This window comes from Mercenaria mercenaria, chromosome 5, assembly GCF_021730395.1.
Source record: "Mercenaria mercenaria strain notata chromosome 5, MADL_Memer_1, whole genome shotgun sequence".
Lineage (NCBI taxonomy): Eukaryota > Metazoa > Mollusca > Bivalvia > Venerida > Veneridae > Mercenaria > Mercenaria mercenaria.
The window spans coordinates 12,202,617-12,226,926 of record NC_069365.1 but is presented as its reverse complement, the minus strand read 5'-3'; the positions used below and the strand labels follow the sequence as shown (position 1 = coordinate 12,226,926).

Below are 24,310 nucleotides of genomic sequence, written 5' to 3'. Positions count from 1 at the left end.
TTACTCGAAAAACTGCGAATTTAGCCTTGTCCGCTCTCTGAGTTGAACAGTTTTCATCCGATCTTCACCAAACTTGCTGACAATGTTTGTGGGCATAATATCTCAGCCAAGTTCGATAACCACCCAAATCGCCCAAGGCACTCTTGGACTATGGCCCTTATATTAGGCCAAGTTCGATGACGGGCATATTTTGTGACAGTCTGGCACTCTTGTTTATATGTATGTTGGTGTCTCAGTAACAACTATTGGAAAATGGATTGAGAGTCCACGCATTTATTCATGGAAGTTCTATGATTCGAAGTGCATGCACTTTTTGTACTTTTTTAGTTTGTTATTTTAACATTTTTTTAGTTACAAGGCTTTTGAATAGTTGAGCACAGCTGTCCTACAACAGCTCTTGTTTTAGAAAGGTGTTGACTGTGCTTTTGACTACTGTAAAACACCTTTTATTCGCGAGAATTTAATTTTCGCTAATATTCGCGAGGTTAAGTACTCGCGAATTCAAAGTGACCGCGAAAAATAGCTTTACCTGTTCGTGTTTATCCGAAATTCGCTGATGTCCGAAATAGTGTCTGAACGATAAATGTTCGCACTTACGAAATTCAGTTATTGTGATTTTGCGTGATTCCACCATGGTTCAACAAGTACAGTTAAATGACTATATTATATACAAAATATACATGTATACAGCAAAGTATAATCTTTATTATTTAAAAGTAAACATTTATCCAATTCATGACGTATCGATCAGCACAAGGGAAGAAACTAACGGTGTTACTGTACATGACCGCTCAAACAAAGTTATCTTCCATTACAATACTATAGTACATGTACTCAGTACTAGTAATTCTAAATTAAGCTGTGACGTGAATTCCAGCCTGAATCCAGCCACGCTGTACCATATCAGCGTCATTCTCAATTTTCTGCATGGTTTTAACAAGCCATTTAGCGTGCAGTGGTTTCACAGTGGACAAGCGCAAATCAACATTTACAGAGTCAATGTTACTATCCTTTAATTGGACGGCGATTTCGTTAGCATAAAACTCCAGAAAGTAACCGAATGCAGTCGTACTTCCAGTTTTCTTCCGGATTCACATTCGCGAATTTAAAATAACGATTTTAACATCGCGAATTTAAGATTTCGCGAAATAATAAAATGCCAAAAATCGGGACAAATTCGCGAAATAAAGATCTCGCGAATTTAAAGTGTTTTACAGTATAAGCACATGGTCATTGTTTACATGGATACAACAATGTAATTGTTTTGTTGTCAATCCAATATTATATTGATTGCATGCTGCATATAGCCAGTGAAGTATGTAGAATTTACAATTTCAGTATTATATGAATATTTTCTGTATGAAATAGATATAAATATCTGTGTCTGTATTATTTTCTGTGGAAAAAGAAAGACTGTACCAAAAAATGTTAACACTAGGTGGTTCCTAGTTCACATAATATTGTAAAATCAGAATTGTGAGGGATCTGTTTTTACTATATTTGCTGTCTGTTTATATGATACTCTCTAAAGTGTTGTTATTGTTATGAATAGATCTCATATGTCTCACAAATAGGCCAAATGTCATGAATATTCTACAACTTTAACCTTTTTCAATTTTTGATTTAGGGCCAGGTTGTTAAAGTCCCAGACTTAGAATCATTTCACCATCACCGCTGTTGGTTAGAAACGTTGTTTGGTTTGTAGAATTCTTTTTATTGAGGAAGCCATTCACCTGGCTTATGCAAAGTAGATGGTTCTACCTAGGTGCCCATTCATGCCTGAAATAATGCCCGATGCGGAACCTAGGGTCTTCCTCAGCCATGAAAGCTGGAAAGTTGCCCTGTTACCTACATTGTGTCAGTATGAAGTACAATCTAGGAAAGACAAAACAAATGATCTTGCAGAAATATGATTTTGCAGTTTCACTCTTTTTATAGCTTCAAGCTGAAAGAACATTATTTACCATTGTAGCATTATTGTACTTCTCTTCTTTTTTGTCATATTTCAGAGACCGTCCTTCCATTAACTCAGTCTTAAAGAAGCCCATTATATCACAGAGAATTCCAAAGTTCCTCACTTCAGATGTAAGTGTTTATAATATCTTACAACAAGCGTAATAGAAACTTAGATTGAACTCATAGTTTGTGAACTGCATTTCATTTTAAGATAAGTACCAGTATTTATGTCTCCCACCACACAGTGGTGTGGGAGACATATTGATTTACTCCAGTCTGTGTGTGTGTGTCTGTCTGTCTGTCACAAAGCTTGTCTGCACTCTTAAGTTGAACATTTCTCATCCGATCTTCACCAAACTTGAACAAAATGTGTTTGACCATAAGACCTCGGCCAAGTTCGATAACTAGCCAAATCCGCCCAGGCACTTTTGAATTATGGCCCTTGAATTACTGATTGGATCCACTCATCCAGACCATCCAATTGGATCCACTCGTCCAGACCATCCAGACAAACTGTTATTGTTGAGTGCAGGGACCCATCTGGTATCATGTCTTCAGTAGATAATATTTTGAAGTTTATCATATGGGTAGATTAAGTGGAGACAAGAAAAAGACAACAATACATATTTTTATATGTGTTTTATATTACAGGAATTACAAGCAGAGTTCAGTCACACAGTAACGCATGGTCAGAAGCTAGGACGTGCCCTCCCTCCCCCGCCTAATCCAGCATCTAGACCACCATCTGGTGTGTAAAATCATCACCTCATTTCACCTCATTTCACATATGTTAATATGATTAATAGAATGCCAGGCAGGGTTTATAGTGTTTTTACCATATATTTTCATACCATAAGAGGTATGCTGTTTTTACAGATTGATAATTGAAAGAATTACAAAATAACAATTGCAGTAAACATGATATTGATAATTTCAGCTGCAAGAAATAGACCTGAGGTTGGAGGTCCAGCAGTAGCTGCAGCTGCTAAAAAATATGATCCCTCAAGAATCTATGGAGCACCTGTGGTCAGGAAATCCAAAGAAAATAGGTATATTTAATTGACAGCTTGTTATGTGGGTATAGGTATGCATGTCTTTTTAAAGGGATTACAGGTAAAATTGTAGAGGAAATTTAAAATGAAAATCTTTTAAATCATTTTAGAAATGCCATTTGTCAAATTTGACTGGCATGCTTAGTTAAAATAAATCTGTGGTTTCTTACTTTGGTGATGTGGGTATAAAATTACTATAAAATGTCACATTCCATTTTTCTTTTCTGATGTTACTCAATTTTTTCATGGATAAGGTAAGATAATAGCCATTTTTCAGCCATTAATTTAGTAAAATAGAATAAATAAATAATGGGTCTATTTCTTGAAAAAAAAAGTACCTGAGTATATCACTAATGAATTCATGTTTTTCGCTAATTTTTGTATCGATCTTTTTATGAAATAATTCCTTTACAATGGAAGTGTTTGTCAATATACAAGATGCCAATGATTTGTGTTAGCTGTCATGTCTTATTATATGGCTGTGCTGTCTGTACCAGGCTCTTCTGATTTTTTCAGTGCACTGTTCAATGTGTTTCCTTTGAACTCCGAGTAGTGTGCTTGGAAGGAACCAAGTAGTACTGGATCTTGGCCTTGGAGTGAAGATAGTTCCAGGCTACGATAGAACTCTACATAAAGTGAAATATGTTTTGTTTTTTCAGGGCTCCAGCTGATATGAAAAAGAGACCAGGTAGTGCTGGTTCCCGACCAGGCAGTGCAGCTGGTTCCCGACCAGGCAGTGCAGCTGGTTCCAGGCCAGGCAGTGCTGCTGGATCTCGGCCTTCTAGTAGTCAGGTATGTTTAGAAGCTTGCACTGAGTAATTAATGAGGAAACTGTAGACACTTAGTTGCTAATCATAGATTTTTTATTCATTCACTTCACTCTTATTTTGAATCCTAGCTGAAACAGTAACACACTTACAGTAGAAAATTTAGTATTAAAATATTTGCAAACTAGAAATATGAAAAGAAACTAAAGACATTTTGCTGACTAATGTTTTTGTTCAGCACTAGTAGCAGTTTTTGCTCTCATTGCTCTCATTTGCATACACTATGTGGTTTAGAGATTTTTGAACTTATTTCTAGATATTACTATAACAGCTGTAAAAAATGTACTGTCAGATTGTAAAAAACAACTATCAATGACTTTAATAGATAAAGCAAAAGCCAGCAAATGGAGTGACACCTCATTCACCATCATATAAGGTATAAACAGAAACACAGGGGGTATAGAACACGGGTGTGTAGAATACATAGTTTTCAGAACACATTGGTGATGGTTATGTTTCTTTTCCAACAAAGCTTGTGATATCTGTGCTAAGGTATTTTTCTGCTGAAATTGTATCTGCAGTCTTGTATTTTGCATTGTTAGAAACAGAATTCCACCAAATTCTTATCTTGCCATCCTTGTAATTGTTGAAATGTTTCAGAAACTGTTGATATGTGTACTTGTGTTCATATTGAAACTCTCTGAGAACTCACTGGTGAATTATTTAAGAAATAATATATCTCATCGGTGATTTGTCGCTGAATAAATCACTGTTTGGAGTTCAGATGCGAAGGAATTATATCACGAGGGCGTAGCCTGAGTGATATAATGCTACGCATCTGAACGACAAACAGTGATTTATTCAAGAGCAAATCACTAAATGAGATATATTATTTCGATTCTAACACGTTATCAAGGACTTTAAAGTACACCTTGTCGGCATGCATTAGATATTTGCCCGTTTTCAATCGGGTTCTTTTCCAGCGCGCCGTTACGCCGCTTGACGCTATGACGTAATAGTTGTGACGTCAGAACAGTGAATTGTTGTTTAATAAATCACTGTCTCCAGCCTTCTTTGTTTAATAGGAAAATGAATCGGATCGTGTTAGAATCTACTTTAAGTTACTACAAGATCAAAATTTATTACTGACCACAATTTGAGCAGGATTTTAGCAGAAAATAGTTGTTAGTGAATGTTCACCAATACAGAAATATATGTCAGTAGATGTATATAACCTATCTTTGCATAAATCTTTCTGTTTCTCACATATTTCTTCTGTTTGATACATATTGTCACCTCAGTGCAAAAAGTAGCTAACTTCTTCTTTATGTCAGTGCAGTTAACCAGTTTTCACACTGAGGTAACTATGTAAGGGCAACTGTCTTGTTTAAAGTAGGTTAGTATAACACTTGTAACTGTTTCTCCTTCTATTATTCTTATTGCTTTAAAAAAACATACATTGCAAGCAGTGTTCATTAAAAAGGAAATTTAAATGGTTTATTGTTTGCCTTATTTAAGACATTTGAAATTTTGACAGTTGGGTGACTTGCATTATTTTTATTATCCCCGACGAAGTCGGAGGGATATAGTTTTGGCGTTGTCTGTCCGTCTGTCTGTCCATCTTTCCGTCCGTCCGGAGCCATATCTAGAAAGTGGCTGGGAATATTTCAATAAAACTTCATATACATGTTCACCACTATGAGTTTATGCTGCCCGCCAAGTTTCAGTCAGATTGCCCAAGTAACACCAGAGTTATGGCCCTTAGAAGTTTCTAGTGTTAACTATATAGGGTACTATAAATATGGCAATTTCTGCTTCATAACTTGTGATATATTTGACCTAGAACTATGAAACTTAAACTGAAATTAGATCACCATAATGTGGTTGTGCACACACAATTTCGTCCGGATCTCTTTAGTAACTTCAGAGTTATTGCCCTTTAATTGTTTAAAACTCCACATATTTGTACATAACTTTTTACCATTTGGTAGAATTTCATTAAACTTCTTTCATTCACCACCCCAGTCATGCATACCTCCCCTCCCCCCCCCCCCGCCCACAACATTTATTTTTAATTTTTAATTTTCCATCAATATTTATAATCAACATGTGAAGTTCTGTACCCTCACCTGGTCACCCCGACCCCCCCCCCAAATTTTTTTTTTTTTTCTATTCCTTTTTTTTAAAAAATGTTCAGATCTTCAGCATGTGAAGTTGTAACCACACCCACCCCGCCGTCAGCCATGTTCAAGACATCTTACTTGATTGTGCTGTCTTAAGGATATCTGTTCTTTTAAGTTCAAATGTACATGTTAAACAGCAACACTTGGTGCCAAACTACTCCAATACAATATTTTGTTCTAGTTACACTTCAAGCTCACATTTCAAATAACTCCATTTAATTCTAAAAGCTAAGCTTATTACAGTGAACACTTTCCGTTCAAATTAATTTCATTAGTCAGGATCCACGTAACATACATTTGTTATGTATACTTAAAACATTCGTTTTCTGTTAAATTGATTTTGACTAATGAAATTATTTTCTTCTTAGTAACATCCTTAACTTTTTGCCTGATATATTTTTTTGCCATTCCTCACCACAAACCCTTTCGGCAGGGGATACCAATTCATTGAATTTGCTTGTTTGTGATGTATTATTAGGCTGTCAAGAAAAAATGTCAAGAAAAAATGTTTTACCTTGTGGTGCTTTAACTTTAGAATTAGCATGACACAGTTTTTGTTGCTGAGTTGTCATTTAAGCATCTCTGCATTAATCAACAATTCATATATGATCCAGTTCTTCATAACTTATCTATTGTTAACAATGCTTTACTGTATCTAGGACTTACAGAGAAAAAAGCAAGAGATGATGGAGAAGGAAAGAAAAAGAAGAGAAGAAGCAAGAAAGAGAGAAGATGAGCAGAAAAGAAAGAACTATGAGAAAAGACACAAAGATCTGATAGAGAAACAGAAGGTATGTATTTATCTTTTACTAAATTAATTGTGTATGTAGAGTTGCATTCATAATTAAATGCCATGTAGTAAAAGTTGTTCGTTACAGAACTATTTCAGTGTTAGCACACATTTATACTGTGTTATCTGTATAATTATGTATTAAGTGTGTACTGTTTTAAACCTAATGCATAATGCTCCGCCGTGAAGGCACATGAACTTGTTTTTTTTATTTTTGCATAAACTATATGCAGTAATTGTTTATATTTTCAAATATGAAATTTAGGTCTAGTATACCTTTAATGATTGCTTCTGTTCACAGGATATTCTGATACAAATGTCGTAATTGACATGCAAGCAAAAATTTACATAGAAAAACAGAAGTAAGAACATGTATATGTTCCAGCACAGTAGTCAGGACCTTTGGCTTCAAGTTCTTATGAACCTGTAGATACTTTTTAGCTCGACTATACGAAGTATAAGGAGAGCTATCCTACTCGCCCCGCCTTCGGCGTCTTTCGGCGTCCCCACCTTGGTTAAAGTTTGGGTGCACTTTCTCTTTTTTCAACTTATCTCTGTAATTACTTGATGGATTTGATTCAAACTTGAAATACTTATTCCTCATCATCATCCACATCATCTGACGTTAGGGCCATAACTCTGGCACCAATATTTCATGAATTATCCCCCCTTTTCACTTAGATTTTCAGGTTAAAGTTTTGATGCACTTTCTCTCTATCTCTGTTATTACTGAATGGATTTGATTCAAACTTAAAATAGTTGTTCAACATCATCACCCACATCATATGACACAAGGTACATAACTCTGGCATCATTTTTTCATGAATTATTCCCCCTTTTTACTTAGAATTTTAGGTTAAAGTTTTGGTGCACTTTCACTCTATCTCTGTTATTACTGAATGGATCTGATTCAAACTTAAACAATTGTTCAACATCATTACCCTTATCATATGACACAAGGTGCATAACTCTGGGACCAAGTTTTCATGAATTATTTCCCCTTTTTACTTAGAATTTCAGGTTAAAGTTTTGGTGCACTTTCGCTCTACCTCTGTTATTACTGAATGGATTTGATTCAAACTTAAAATAGTTGTTCAGCATCATCACCCACATCATATGACACAAGATGCATAACTCTGGCACAATTTTTCATGAATATTTCCCTTTTTACCTAGAATTTCAGGTTAAATTTTTATGCACTTTCACTCTATCTTTATTATTACAGAATGGATCTGATTCAAACTTAAACAATTGTTCAACATCATTACTCTTATCATATGACACTAGGTACATAACTCTGGGACCAATTTTTCCTGAATTATTTCCCCTTTTTACTTAGAATTTTAGGTTAAAGTTTTAATGCACTTTCACTTTGTCTCTGTTATTACTGAATTGATTTGATTCAAACTTAAAATAGTTGTTCAACATCAACACCCACACCATATGATGCAAGTTGCATAACTCTGGCACCAATTTTTCATTAATTATTCCCCCTTTTTACTTAGAATTTTAGGTTAAAGTTTTGATGCACTTTCACTCAGTCTCTGTTATTACTGAATGGATTTGATTCAAACTTAAAATAGTTGTTCAACATCATCACCCACACCATATGACACAAGGTGCATAATTCTGGCACCAGTATTTAATGAATTATGCCCCTTTTTGCTTAGGATATACTTATATAGTGTTTTGATGCATTTTATCTTTACCTCTCTTATTACTTTAAGTTGATATTTTTGACATAGACTCGGGCTTTTGTGCAATATCTTCGTCCACAATTGGAGTCATTAAACACTCCAGTGACAGCTCTAGTTTCCTCAGATGTGCACAGTTTCACTATCCAGCATCGAAATAGTCGAGCGCGCTGTCTCCTGTGACAGCTCTTGTTTCAGCTTGTCACCGATACTAAGATATTATTGCATGTAAATTGAAATGTTGTTTTATCAAGATATTCTCATATGCTTATTTTGTTACTTTGACATGCTTTGAACTTCACCATTCTGGTTCATAAAGTACATAGTAAGACATTATCACACTGTGTGATACAGTGTTAGAACATTTTCTTATCTCTTTACAAGCTTTATGTTGAAAACTTTGAAAATATTGTGTCAGTGGTACTTCATTTTTTAAAGACTTAAAAAAAATCCAAATTATTTCAAGTTCCTGTAAGTAGGTTCTGTTTAACTAGGTGTACTTGATAATTTTTTTATGGGCTTATTTGTTGTGTTGTTTCATTTGAAAGTACGTAAATCACTAGAGAGTCATAAACATTTTGTATGTAGGTACATTTCAAATAACTGTAAACATTTTTTTGTCTATTTTTAATGTATGTAGATGGCAAGAATTAATAGGTCAAGGGAAGAAGGTTGGAACAATGTACTGAGTTCTCTAGACTCTGATAGAAGTGGGGTATGTATGTACTGAGTTCTCTAGACTCTGGTAGAAGTGGGGTATATATGTACTGAGTTCTCTAGACTCTGATAGAAGTGGGGTATGTATGTACTGAGTTCTCTAGACTCTGATAGAAGTGGGGTATGTATGTACTGAGTTCTCTAGACTCTGATAGAAGTGGGGTATGTATGTACTGAGTTCTCTAGACTCTGATAGAAGTGGGGTATGTATGTACTGAGTTCTCTAGACTCTGATAGAAGTGGGTATGTATGTACTGAGTTCTCTAGACTCTGATAGAAGTGGGGTATGTATGTACTGAGTTCTCTAGACTCTGATAGAAGTGGGGTATATATGTACTGAGTTCTCTAGACTCTGGTAGAAGTGGGGTATGTATGTACTGAGTTTCTCTAGACTCTGATAGAAGTGGGGTATGTATGTACTGAGTTTCTCTAGACTCTGATAGAAGTGGGGTATGTATGTACTGAGTTCTCTAGACTCTGATAGAAGTGGGGTATGTATGTACTGAGTTCTCTAGACTCTGATAGAAGTGGGGTATGTATGTACTGAGTTCTCTAGACTCTGATAGAAGTGGGGTATGTATGTACTGAGTTCTCTAGACTCTGGTAGAAGTGGGGTATATATGTACTGAGTTCTCTAGACTCTGATAGAAGTGGGGTATGTATGTTCTGAGTTCTCTAGACTCTGATAGAAGTGGGGTATTGTTTTATAGCTATCTCTGTCACACTGCTGTATTTATTGTAAGATCTTATTTTATTAAGCTAAATATTAAAGTTTCTTTTATACGAATTTTTGTTTTCATGTAGATGGACTTTCAAGAATGAGTAATTACACAGCATGTTCTTATTCTTGAACAAGTTATAACAGGCCTGGTGAAATTTAATTTTTGAAGACAAAAAGTAGAAAAAATGTTTGAAATCTTCAACTTTTTAAACAACCAACATGGTATGAGCGGTCCAAATGATAATGTAATCCTTCTATAATAGACCATTATTGTGAGAAGCAGTGTATGTTTTTTTTTGTTACAGAAGGATGAGAAAGATCAAGCCAGACCTGCTGCCCCTCCACCAGCACCAGCTCCAAGGGTATGATATATTTATAGGGAATTGATCTTACTGATTTTCATCGCTTTGCGACGAAAATCGAGATCGATCCCTCAATGGTAACATGCAATATACCAAATGAGATATATACTATCGAATTAAAAAATGTGTTCTTCCAGCACATACACAGAGCGTCTGACTTTGGATTTTTTGGAAGAAAACGCCTTTTCCTTGTGCCTAATAAGTGTCCACATAACTTGTCTGAACCGCAACATCTTGCACATCAGTACAAATATGGATATATGGTATATAAAAGCACCAGACAGTTCTTTTCAAATGTTATGGGATGAGCTGAAGTCAGATTGATTCCCGATTGAGGTAGTGCCTTATTTCATATTACAGCATTGCCACTGACCTTGAAAATGTGGGTACATGATAAAAAAGTTTGGTACAAACCATACAAATTGAAATAAAATGTTCCAACTGAAACAAAGTTATGAAGAAGTATATGAGAAGTGACACTTTTATTCAGCCAGTGTTAATGACAATGGTTTGTTTTACACATGCACCACAGGGATACAGCTAGAGCTTATATTGGAGGTCACTTCTCCAAGAAAAGTGGGGAGACTTCTAGGTGAAGAAGATAGTGTTTCCTTCAAATTTATCATTTCTAACTCAACATAAAACCCCCAACAGTTACTGCAAGCAAGCTAGTGAAGTGATTTGAAAAAATGGCTAAAATTTTCTTGTTTATGGATAAAAACTATTGATGTGACCATTCATTTTCTTAAATACATCATTTCCCATGCAATGAGTATTACTTCATTCCATAACTCTGAAAAAAAGCTGTTTTCAAAAATTCCAGCCGACGCTGGTATGTATTACCCACAGAGTTTTTATAGAAATATTTTGCTGCTATATCTTGCATATAGTCATCAATTTAGCATGAACAGTATCAGACTCGAATAAAAATGAAAAGTAATGTGTAGAAAATTGCCCGATGAAAGTCAGTCTGCAACTGGTCATTTTGTAAATATTTATAAAGAAGCAGCTAACGAGTCTTTCTTTTACAATGGAGTCCAAATAATTGTGTAGTAGATGCCAGCTGACCGCTTAATTATTCAACAACGTGTTGAAAAAACGTTCAAAAACGTTGTTTTTGCAAGCACTCGCACACTTGCTCTAGAAATAACACTAGTTAAACGGTTTCCAGATTATAACTTGAGAATGCTTGGGCCTAGGATCATAAATTTTGGTACACAGGTGTAACATCATAAAATACAGGTCAAGTTCGACTTTGAGGTCAGTAGGTCAAAGGTCAAGGTCACAATGACCCGGAACAGTTAAATGGTTTCCGGATGATAACTTAAGAACGCTTGGGCCTAGGATTATGAAAATTGATAGGAAGGTTGGTCATGACCAGTAGATGACACCTATTGATTTTGAGGTCAGTAGGTCAAAGATCAAGGTCACAGTGACCCAGAACAGTTAAACTGTTTTCGGACGATAACTTGAGAACGCTTAGGCCTAGGATCACAAAACTTAATAGGGAGGTTGATCATGACTAGCAGATGACCCCTATTGATTTTGAGGTTCGACTTTGACATTGGCTTACTTCTGTGACAAGGCTGTATTGTGGGGGTATAATTCGTCACTCCTGACACAGCTCTAGTTTATATATTTTGGCAAAATGAAAGATCTATTATTTACCAGTAGCTGTCTTTGCAAGTAGAATATGAATTTTGCATCTGTCCTATGAAAGAAATTTACAAATATTGATAAACACGCAGACTATAAGAAGTAAAAAGTGTGGAATAGTATGCTATAGGATTTCTTTGAAGTTCTTAGCTTTCAGAAAGCTTGACTGTGATACATATTCACTTCTGCAAGATTACCCCAGTAAAATAGAGTAATGGTACTTCCAGCTGTTATAAATTTCGAAATTACTGAAGTTTGTATTTTCCAGTTAGTATTATCCATTTTGTATTAACCAGTTTGTATTATCCAGTTGGTATTATCTAGCTTTAATTTTCAGCCTCTGGGAGGTCCAGGGGGTGACTACAATGCAAATGTAGGTCAAGAGAAAGGGAGGTATGACCACTACAATGATTACCTGGATAAGTTACAGAGGGACAGAGATGTATGGCAGAGACAGGAGGGAGTCCCTGCAAAAGGTATCAAATAATCAAATACCTGTTTCATGTATAAATGAAGATCTGTTAGCTTAAAAAGTATGGTCTAAATTGTATAGCTATATTTGTAGTTCCATTGTCCTATTTTACCTACAAAAAAAACTACCTGATACTTTAAAGTTTTAAAGATGTCTGAATGATTTCGGTGTATATTGTTGGAAAAAATGAATCTTTGAACAAGATACACTCTGAATAAGCTACATTATGTTAACTGAAACTCGTTTTGAATTTTGTTAAGATATTTCTGGCTTTTAACTTTTTGATGTATTTTCAGCCCCAGCTGTTTCATATATGGCTGCACCAAGACCCTTACCTGGGGCCCCTAAACCAGCCCCTGTTTGGAGACGAGCCCCTGAAGTCCCACAACCAACACCAATGTATGCTGCTCACAACCAAAGGTAAGGTTGCAGTGCAAATTATTATTGATTATAATGCCCATACTATTGATGCATTTTCCTTTTTAAGCTTGACAATGCAGAGGATGAAAAAAAAAAGATATTTTGTTGACCATGAAATATTATGTAATTATCATATGTATGAATCCACCTTGTATCTTTTTGAGGTTACCTAACTTCTGTTTCACTTGTTTATCTGAAAAAAGCATAGATTCTAGCATCAGAATGTCAGTGAAATGAACTGTAATTTTATTGTTGATATCCTATTGAAGTTGATCTTTTTAGCATAATACAAAGCATATTGAGAGCTATCCTACTCACCCTTGCATAAAATTTCAACATAGCCATTGTGTGGCTTTTTCTCCGCTCAATATTGTGCGTAATCACTGTCCAAGCTTGGTTTAAGTTTTGATGGGCTTTCGCTTTATCTCAGTTATTACTTGATGAATTTACATTAAACATACATTTGACACAAGGTCAGTGACTTTGTCACAAATGTTCAATGTATTGTGCCCAATTTTACTTAAAATTTTAGGTTAAAGTTCTGCTACAGTTCATTCTGTCTCTGAATAGATTTGATTCTGACTAGTTGTTCTACATTATCACCTGCACCATGTGATTTAAAGTTCATAACTCTGGCACAATATTTTTTGAAGGATGTCCCCTTTTTACTTAAAATTCCAGGTTACAATTTTGATACTTTTTCACTCTATCTCTTCACATAATATGGCACACTTTATGTAAAAATCATATTTCTATTCTGTTATTTATGCCAGGTTATCCAAATAAATGTTTAATAGCAGGCAAGCTTATCTCTTGTTATTCAGTATACTGACAATCTCTTTACTTAAAGGTGATGAATCTTTGTGGACTTTTATCCAGTTTGATGATTTGTTGAAAGATGGTTTGTCTGAAGTCACCATTGTTTATTGCAGACAGCCTTCTATATGTTGGTTGAAAATTAAAGACTCTTGTATGTCTGAAATTTTGTTGGAAAATGACATTAAAATCTAGCTCTACTAAAAAATCTGAAGTATACATTTATTTATGGCAGAGCTCAGAACCAGGCAGAAGAGCGTGCTCGACTTGTTGATGATTTCATAAATCGTAAGAAAGAGGCAGCTATGAACAAGAACCGTGGACAAGCCCAGCTGTTTGGACCATCTCAAGCTCAGCAAAGAAGACCACCATCAGGTTAGATGCACAATATTACTGAATCTATCTGATAAATGTATATTTGCTGCATGTGAAAAGCACCAAGGTTAATATAAAACCTTGATGCTCCCTTATAATGCATGGTGAATGTATACTTGTTTTATTTATGCTGAGGTTAAATGTTTTGTTTGAAGTAGCTGAAAATTGTTATTTCATATATATGAGAATTTAATTGAAAAATGATGAAATTTTGTTTGAACATATATCAAGATACTTTTAAGGTGTTGCAACATGTCTTGAGACCTGATTTAGGAAACACAATTTTGATTCTCAGCATGTGTTTTCTGTGGCCATTTGATATGCGTCTCAGGGTGATCTCTCTTTGTCATTGTTATATGTCAGGATTCTCTAGTACTTGCAGAATGTTAGATTAGTTTACGCAGATTTAAGCACATCACAGTAAAATTTAACAGTTTGATATATTTGTTAGAAAGTGTTACAGATGAAAAAAGAAATTGTTACTCTGCCATATAACATAAAATATTTACATTTTGATTAGTAACAGGATATGTTGACTGACAGCAGTTAAATAACTGTTCTGTTGGAATGAAATATATTTTAGTAGAAAGGTAATGAAACTTCATAATTTATTGATCAGCCAATAGAGGTAGCAATGACCAGCCCCAGCAACAGAGACCATCTTCAGCAGCATCTTCTCGTTACCGTGAGGAACAGGAATACCTGGATAAGCTAAGACAGATACGGCAGCACAACTATAATGAGAGACGTAACATTCAGGCCAAAATTGCAGCTGACAAAAACCCTGACGCTGCTGAAGAGAGAAAGAAAAAGGCAGAAGCTTTGAAGGTATGTTAAATGTATTTAATGAGGGAAGACTATTCAAAGGATGTTTAAAAGTTTTGATAATAGTGAATAACACTGCGTGACAATGTATTTTTTTTGAACACCTCCCTTCCTTAGGCCTCTGTGTATATCTTTCATTACCTCCCTTTAATTGGTCAGACTGTACTTTTCTGATTACTTTCCTTTCATATGTCTGGGAGTGCGTATTTCTGAATGCTGCCCTTTCATAGGCCTAACAGTGTAATTTTCTGAATACCTTCTTTTCGTAGGACTGACTGAACTTTTTCAGAAATGTACACTTTCAGACTTGTGGAAGGGAGGTAATCATAAATTCACACTGTCAGACCTATGGAAAGGAGGTAATCAGATATGTACACTATAAGACCTATGAAAGGGAGATATTCAGAAAACTTCATGCTTAGACATAAGAAAGAGCCTGCCATTGAACAGTAGTTAAACTTGAAGAACTACTATTATAATAATGTTTTTTATTTATCCAAGTATGCTATTTCAGTAATATCTGTATCTCTTTGGAGTATAACACTATTGAATTATACAGTATTGCAAGTAAGATATCCCATATATATACAGAAACAAGCTGAAGACTGGGCGAAGCAGAGAGCTAGTGTGTTAGAGAAGAAGAAACAGGAACTGTTTGAACAACAAAGACAACTGAGAGAGGTTTAAGTTACATTTATTCTGGATAGAATAATAATAGAGTTAGGAATTTGACCAAAACCTGCTGAAATGAAATTATTTTAGTCTAGAGGAAAGTTTGCATGGCTTGCGATACCAAATATCAGAGTACAATTTTAAAGCTGCTTTAAATAGAATTTGTATATTCCTAAATAGATCATACTTTCGAATTATTATTCCATTACTGTGAATGGTGATACATTTAGTTATGATATTAGTAATTATGTCTTACCTGACTAGAGACATTGTTTTTTGCCTTATCAGTCTGTCCATCTGGGAATCATAGTATCTTGCCAGCATGTTCCTCCTAAACCTCTGGTCAGACTTTGATAATACTTTACAGCAGTGGTTGGCATGAAGTGTAGCTGTGCATAATTTTGACTTGATTGACAAGGATTATTTATTTTAGAGTTTTGCCCTCTTAAAGATTTTATTTACAATCAACATTATCTGGACTACCATGCAAATTCTGTGAATGGAATTTGAATGAAACTAATATGAATTGTCAGTTCCAGCATTGTTGCATACATATCACCAGTTCAACAGTTGGATGATTTTCACTGAGTTATGACCCTTTGATTTTATACATAGTCTTCATAGATATTCTTACCTGGACTTCATCCGGATATCCCCTGTCTGGTCTTGAATGAAACTATACAAGAATGATTTGTATTAAGTCTAGTTCTACATATATCATTGGTATGTTACTATTAGATAACTTTTTATTGAGTTAATTATTGCCCATTCACTATTTCTTTTAATATCCTATCTTAAAATTAAACGCATGGAGAGAGTGCTTTTGTCTAATTTGTTCTTATGTCTGTTAGTTATCTACTTATTAATGAAACAGTTTTATTTTTGCTTTCAGGTTAGACAGAGGTGAGTGTCTGTATCTTCCTTAATACATTCAGTTTTGAAACTATATAATTATATTATACTTGCTGGCTATCATTGATTAAACATAGCAAAAAAAACATGAAAAAAAATTGTAATTTGCTTGTTCTAAAGATTGATGTGATATGCTTCTGTTTCAGACCTGGTGTACCAGTAAAACCCAGTCCAGCTGTGCCTATGACAGGGGCAATCAATGCTATAGGGGCCACGCCTAGAGTGGTACCAGCAGCTAGTCCTGCACCACCGTAAGTTTCCTATGACCTTCCTCTTCACTGACTGGATATACTATATAGATCTATCATTTTTCACTTAAATGCAGATGTTATGTGCAGAAACTCTATTGTAGACCTTAGTATTTTTTTCATTTTATTAGCATTTAGTAGACTAGACTGTATTAAATTACTTCATATTTATCAGCTAATGTTTAACTTGCCACAGCTTATGTAAGATTTCAAAGAATAATAAAAGAAGCCATATGACAACTGTGTGCTTGGTATTTTGAATTGTTTCCTTGGAAATATACATTCTTCATTCAGTTGAAGCCCTGCTTAACTAAGTTCAGTCCTGGGCAAAGCATATGATCCCCATCATGTTTTGATAGAAAATAATGTGTCGTGAATTATTCAACTTCCACATCTGATTCATTTGGAGAAGTTGGCAGTTACTTACCTAGAACAGGCTAGTTCTGGTACAGACTCCACGAACACTGGTTTGGTTAAATACCTGCAGTAACATAAATGAAATACTGTTAAAAAAGGCATTAATCCAAAACAAATCAGTTGAATCCCAAATACTGTTTTGTGGCATTTCAGTTTTCGTAAATATTTATAAAATTGTATTTGTGTACATAGAGGGCCAGCAATGACCAATGTGCTAGGAGCTATTGGGGTTACACCAAAGGTGGTACAAGAAGAGGAAGACAGAGCTAAGTAAGTTACTAGTAGTAACAGTAACATTAAAAATATTAAAAGACATTTGAATGAAACAATATAATTGGCCCAAAGTTTCATGATGATTGCATTTTATTGTAAAACTAAATATGTTTCCTGAATCAGTGATTAATGAAGATATATGTGCAATGCAACTAATACAGTTATAAATTTGTGTGCATGGCCTAGTTAAATAACTATATTTTTTTTGTATGTTTAACTTTTATCTTTTAACAATTCAGGACACCAATCCAAAAACAGAAGGAAGAAATTCTAAGGAAATTAAACCAAAAGGTAAAAATAATTCAAGCCATTTTCTTTCCTATTGGTCTGAAAAACATTTGCAACAATATATATAACGGCTTCAGTTGATAAATGTGCGTCATGCTCTTAAAAACTGTACATATGATTAATAATTGATTTCATTTTTTAATGTCTATTTGGAAAATGGACGGTATTATTTTTTCACCATTGCTGTTTGGGCTTATGGACATGGTGTCTGCTCAATAACTAGAGCTTTAATTTCTTGGCTCTTCAACTTAAATAGAATGTGTATCATTAGAATATCTTTATCAAGATTGTGATAGCTGGGGAAGTATGCAGCTTGGCCCTTGCAGCCACGACTCATATGATAGATTTATATTATGTCACATTGTTGCTCTTGTCTCCTTTAACGACTTGAATCTGCAGCATTTTGCTGATAGTCTGACTTCCTGTCCATTTATAAAGCTAAAAAACTGTTTTAAGTATAGGATTCATTAAACCAAAATTTGAAGTAGTGTATTTTCAGGCCCAATTTTCAGACCTCATAAATGATAATAGATTGTTTCTGAATCAGTATGAAATGAAGGGTTATGTTCTTGCAGAAAGTGAAATGTTTAAATTGGAATGTCCATCTTTAACATTAACTTATATGCCTCTATGTCAGGGTTCTCCGAGCAAGACAGAGGAGGCGAAGGAATCAGCAAGGTCTAAATGGGGTGCTGTTGGAGACATTAAATTAGCTGAGGCTGTTGAAGAAGAGAGTGCAAGGTCACAATGGGGCGGAGCTCCTAGCCTTGACCTGGGTAAACTTACTTTGGAAGAGACGGCCTCTCAAATGGAAGGTAACTGCTGTTACTTTTTAAGTCAATCTCTGTGTTTACATAGATTTTTTGCTCTGTTATTATCTTAGCAAATTGCAAATATGTAAAGTGCAGGAAAGTCATGTGAGGAAGTTGTTCTGAAATTAAGGAAAATGTAATCAAGAGTCAAACCAGTGTTTTTAACAAAACAAATGCTAACATGATAACTTAGTACTTCATCAGATTTATATACACTGAAAAGGGGACAATGTGAAATACCTGCCTGGTAAAACTAGTACCAGTCAGTACGTATATTGTTAAGTTTTAATGGTACTGAATGTCCTTATATAAGTGTTTTATCTTCTTCAGGCTATTCAGTTGTTGATTTATTGCAACCTGGATGGTGTAACCCTTTTTGACTTAGGCTGACCTGGTATAGTGAGGCTATAGCAGTATAAATGTCAGTGATAAGTTACAGAGAGATATTTGATAATATTGTGGAACATTTAGTTTAAACATATTTATTCCCAAAATGAAGTGCATATATTGATACAAATGTCATACTGTGATGAAAGCAAAACAGGAAAGGATAAGAATGAAAGACAAGTCTTATAGAATTCTTCTTCATTTAGTAACAATGAGCGGTATATATTTCAGTAACAAGTGCCAGAGACCGTGTCATAGTAAATCCAGACTCAGCACGGAGACAGTGGGGTCGACCAGGTGCAACAGTCATCAATGCCTTACAGGGTGTTCCTCTAGCTGAACAAACAATGGCCAGTGATAAATCAGGTACATTTCTCATCAAAATATGTCAGTATCTCTTATTTTACTCTCTATCAGAACCATAGCTTAAAAATGGGAAAAGGTCACTGACTTCAAATCACTTGCCCCTCACCGATGTGGGTTCGAGCCTCACTCGGGGCGTTGAATTCTTCATGTGAGGAAGCCATCCAGCTGGCTTACGGAAGGTCGGTGGTTCTACCCAGGTGCCCGCTCGTGATGAAATAATGCACGGAGGGGCACCTGGGGTCTTCCTCCACCATCAAAGCTGGAAAGTCACCATATGACCTATAATTGTGTTGGTGCGATGTTAAACCCAACAACAAAAAAAAAAAAAAAATAGAAATGGAAAAAAGATGCATTCAAATACATTGTATTATATGTATTTCCAGATATTACATTGATTCTTATACCCTTTTATTGTTTTGAGTATATATTGATGTTGTCAAAGTTCGGAAGGGGCATGTTCTTTTTTATATCACTTTTAATACACTATTTATAATACCCAGTCACAAGACTGCTGCATATGCCTTGATCAGTTGTGTGAAATATAGGACCATATTTTACAGAGGAAGGAGTGAGTTCAGCATCATCTACAGGTGAAAGTCCAGCCACACCAGCTGTAGGTGCTACTATAACTATATCCAAAACTCCTGTTAGAAAAGGAACCATCACTATTCGCACTGCTGATCAAAATAAAGCAGGTATTGAAAATGGAGTGGAGTATTTGTCTTGCAGCTGTTTCATAATATTAGGCCAGTATCCCTGTGGATATCTTTGAATTGAAAATATAGTTTGTAGCTAGATTGTTCATCTTTCTTAAAGTCATAATTGTGACCAAATTCATTTATTATTTTTATTATAAGTATGAATTGAAAAACAACTGACAAGGTTATGGTTGCTTCATTGCAATATAGCTCTGTCTGGCCATAGAAAACAAGAGACAGGACACTGGATCTTCCTTGAACAATGAAATATTTAAGTCGCGCTTTAGAGATGCCGTTAATGATTTTGTTTAAGACAGAAAAATGTATGATGTTGTTTAAACTCATTAAATTCTGATTTTCGTCTTTCCTTAGTTTCACTTTTTGTTGCTGTCTGTGTTAGATAACAGAATAACTTTTAGTTTTAATGTTGCTGTAACCCTGGAAGCATGATTTTTATGACTGATTTTGCATGCCAAAAACATTGAGAAACATTTTTTCAAAATTTAGTTGATCCACTCTCACTGTATACTCTCTGCTGAAACTATTTGAACTGTCCTTCACAGTTAGTGTCTCAGTGCATGCTAGTCTATATTTATTTTTGCTTTATTACATTGATGTCTTCAGTTGCTGAGAGCACAAATCAAAACACTCCCCCATTATCACCCAGTGAAGCAGCCCCATCAAACCTTTCACCTGTCCCAGAAACCAGACGTGAAACAAGCTCTTCGCCAGTGAAGGAGAAAACCTCACCAAGAGCTTCTCCTGTTAGACAAACTGAATCTCCATCAAAGGAGAGTATTAAAGACTCTTTATCCAATGAAGAATCAAAATCTGGACAATTAGAAAACAAGAGTGTCTCTGAGGACAAAGTGGAAACCCCACAAGAACAGATCAGCCAATCAGAGAATGTTGTTCAGCAGAAGCCACCCCTACCTGACAGGAAACCACCTATAGGGGAGAAGCCATTAGTATTGCCTAAACCAGTATTATTACCCAAACCTGATAAACCCATGCAATTTGGTATGTTGTGCTGCACTGTCTTTTCAGTTAAATTGCGTTTACATATTTTTTTTAAGTTTTCTGTTGCATGTATTTTCTTGATCAGCTTGCACATTTTGTCTGGTATTCTTGCATGGATGATTGTAAGAAGCTTGTCTTAAATTTTCCTGAAACAATGTCGAATTTATGAAGCCCGCCCGCTTAGCTCAGTAGGGAGCGCGTTGGTCTACGGATCGCAGGGTCGCAAGTTCGATCCCTGGGCGGGGCGTATGTTCTTTGTGACAATTTGATAAAAGACATTGTGTCTGAAATCATTCGTCCGCCACCTCTGATAATTCATGTGGGGAAGTTGGGGTTTGTACTGGTACAGAATCCAGGAACACTGGTTAGGTTAACTGCCCGCCATTACATGACTGAAATACTGTTGAAAAACGGCGTTAAACCCAAAACAAACAAACAAAACAAATTTACTATGCTTACATTTCACAATGAATAAATTTTCTTGTCAAAAAGTTAAATATCAGAATCAACAATATCCTGTTAAAAAATATGGAGAATAGAAAGAAACTTTTGTACATTATTTTAGATATTGTCTTTCTGGTGCAAAACATATTTTTGCTATTTAACAGCTTATAGTATGTCAGATTACTTGTCATCAGTATATAATATAGGCTAACATAGAAGAAACCTAACTCTGTACTTATACAGACACACTTGAAGCCTTGTACACAGGTGAGCGCTTTAGGGTCAGTGACCCTCTTGTTTAAAAATCTGCATATGTTAACATGGAAAATTAGTCCTATTATATTTTTTTTCATTTTAGATTCAGACAATATTGCTGGAAATGGTAGTGTAATATTTTTCTTGAAAGTGAAGTGAGCATTTCATACTTAGACTATGTGTTGTTTTGCAGGTCAGGGTGTTCCAGTGTCAGTTAAGAGTGAGGGAGCAGGATCATTGTTTGAGAAAGTAGAGTTAGAGGATGATAATGAAGAAAATATACAGGAACCAACAAAAATAGAAAAGGGAGAGGACAATGTTACTGTGAAAGAGTATTCAGATAGGTTAGTTCTTTTGATTCTGTGATTGTTTTTGAAGATCAAGCTGTGAGGAAGGTTGTTGTATTGTAATACTATCAAAATTGTTTGTAGTTTAGAAGGTGTATCACTTTTATAGTTTTGTTTGGAGTTTTAGCACTCTGCATTTCAATACATACCGAAGAAATGCCATTTTTCCAGTTGATGTGTTCCTAATAATCAGCTTATCTTTATCTTCTTTGGACCAGAAACTTGCAAAAACATTTCTTTTGTATATTTATGTCTCCCACACCACTGTGGTGGGAGACATATTGATTTACTCCTGTCTGTGTGTCAGTCAGTCAGTCAGTCAGTCTGTCACAAATCTTGTCAGCACTCTAAGTCGAACATTATTCATCCGATCTTCATCAGACTTGAACAAAATGTGTTTGCCAATAAGTCCTCGGCCAAGTTTGATAACTAGCCAAATCGTCCCAGGCACTTTGGAATTCTGGCCCTTGAATTACCGATAGGCCGCAAACTCCAAAACTTACTCCAAAACTATCAAAGGTATATTTTCTGTGAGTAAACAGTATATAAAGACAGACTTACTATTCTGATGATTAGGCAGTTGTGGGAGACATGCGCTTTTCTCAAAAGCACCTCTAGTTTTCAATGTTTTTGTTGAATAATACTTATATATGATAAATTGATTTTACTGTTGATTATATTTGCTGATATACATAAACTTTATATTGATTGAGCATGAAACGTTTTATTACAGTGAGAAGCCAAAGTCTGGTTTGGTGCTTGGTATTACAATGGGAAGTTTTGATATTGGTCACAGGGAGTTGTTGAGGACATGCTCAGAACCCGACCTTGCCAGTCTATTCAGGACAATGAATGCAGATACCCCAAATGTGAGAGTTAAAAGTTTGGATGATATGTCAACTGTCAATGAAGAGGTGAGTGAAGTTTGGAAGTTTTTAAACACTACATAGATAGATATATCTGTCTCAGAAGGTCTGTTACATAGTAAGAAAATTGATCAAGATCATTTTCTCAGGGAGGGTAACTAAAGGACTTAATCAGCTTCAAGCATTTATCATAGAGAAATTGAATTAAGATAGTTTGTGCCAGACTAAGAAAGTACTAGGATTAGCAAAGTTGAACAGTAAAAGAGAAAAATATGAAGCTTCTTGGGACCTAAAAAGATGAGAAGTTGTTTGTTTATTAATCGTGACATCTTGATGAAAAACTAGGATATCGTTTTCAAGCTTTCATGGAGTAAAGATATGAACTATGCTGCTTGAAAGAAATGTAAAAACAGTATTCTTTTTAAATTCTCTCATTGAAAATATCTTAGGCAGTTAACAGTGGAAAGCTTATCCAGTTACATTAAGAACATTAATCTCTATGAAATGTGAAAATGTAAGTACATTTAGTTCTTTGAAATATGAAAATGTAATTAGCCAAATTTGCCATAATCAACATCCATTATTAAATCAAACAGAGTGAAGAATGTGATGCTACATTGATAAGACTGGATGATTTATGAGGTTGAGATATGTTGTACAAAATTACTTTATACATATTGATGAAACTACTGTAAACATAGAAATTAAATATCACTATTTAAGTTCATGACATTTGTGATCTTACTCTTTTACAAAGTTTTATAGTTGCCCAGCAGCCAGCTATTGTGAAAATAATTTGTCAATAAAAACATCCTTTGCTCTACGTACATTAACATTCTTTTTGTTGGCATTGACATAATTACTGGCCTACTTTCATATCCTAGTTTACAGTGATTTGTGATTACCTTCAGTATATTTGGAAAGTGATTTTTGTTCACAAGAATGAAGTATGACGGATAGAAAAATGTAATTTTATTGGTGACAGTTTGTTATAGTACATGAGCCATAGGGTTGATTGGTACCATCATGGGGGATTAATTCTTATAGTGATTTTTGGAAATTCACACATCCCTGGAGTAAGATAATATGTGATAGCAATGTATCGATGGTAGCTTTTGGTGTGATATCATCTTGATATATGCCTACACTTAGATACAAGTTCATGTGAGCTAAAATTTATCCAGTGTAGACATACGAATTATGGAACATATGCTTTTCAGTTTGAATAATTGATGTATTTGTAAAAAGTATTTAAAAACAAACAAAATATTTCCTTAATTTTCGACATTTTTGGGTTTGCTTTCGGAAAGTAAATACCGAATGCTTTTTATTCCTACATGAATGCCGTTTAAACGTTAGGGCTTTTGTAAATTACGTGACATTTAATATATTTCCTAAAAACATTTAAGACGATGAAATAGTGCTACACAATGATTAAGAAAAAGTGCAGTCTGTAGTTTATTAACAACCTTAAACATGTATAACAATGAATTGAATGT

At 35.0% G+C, this 24,310-nt stretch overlaps 1 protein-coding gene across 1 annotated transcript in view; it reads left to right on the top strand.

Moving 5' to 3' along the window:
• Window positions 1-24,310, top strand: part of LOC123558112 (serine/threonine-protein kinase Nek1-like) — a 57,817-nt gene that overhangs the window by 11,756 nt on the left and 21,751 nt on the right. Inside the window, exons 11-33 of the mRNA XM_053544434.1 lie at window positions 2,010-2,085; window positions 2,608-2,704; window positions 2,894-3,005; window positions 3,668-3,800; window positions 4,161-4,211; window positions 6,618-6,749; window positions 9,083-9,157; window positions 10,186-10,242; window positions 12,236-12,374; window positions 12,667-12,790; window positions 13,842-13,981; window positions 14,601-14,809; window positions 15,398-15,487; window positions 16,371-16,381; window positions 16,537-16,641; window positions 17,248-17,325; window positions 17,568-17,619; window positions 18,254-18,431; window positions 19,047-19,181; window positions 19,742-19,876; window positions 20,504-20,899; window positions 21,792-21,942; window positions 22,679-22,859. Of these exons, the coding sequence (XP_053400409.1) occupies window positions 2,010-2,085; window positions 2,608-2,704; window positions 2,894-3,005; window positions 3,668-3,800; window positions 4,161-4,211; window positions 6,618-6,749; window positions 9,083-9,157; window positions 10,186-10,242; window positions 12,236-12,374; window positions 12,667-12,790; window positions 13,842-13,981; window positions 14,601-14,809; window positions 15,398-15,487; window positions 16,371-16,381; window positions 16,537-16,641; window positions 17,248-17,325; window positions 17,568-17,619; window positions 18,254-18,431; window positions 19,047-19,181; window positions 19,742-19,876; window positions 20,504-20,899; window positions 21,792-21,942; window positions 22,679-22,859 (2,857 nt within the window). The remainder of the gene's footprint in view (window positions 1-2,009; window positions 2,086-2,607; window positions 2,705-2,893; window positions 3,006-3,667; window positions 3,801-4,160; window positions 4,212-6,617; window positions 6,750-9,082; window positions 9,158-10,185; window positions 10,243-12,235; window positions 12,375-12,666; window positions 12,791-13,841; window positions 13,982-14,600; window positions 14,810-15,397; window positions 15,488-16,370; window positions 16,382-16,536; window positions 16,642-17,247; window positions 17,326-17,567; window positions 17,620-18,253; window positions 18,432-19,046; window positions 19,182-19,741; window positions 19,877-20,503; window positions 20,900-21,791; window positions 21,943-22,678; window positions 22,860-24,310) is intronic.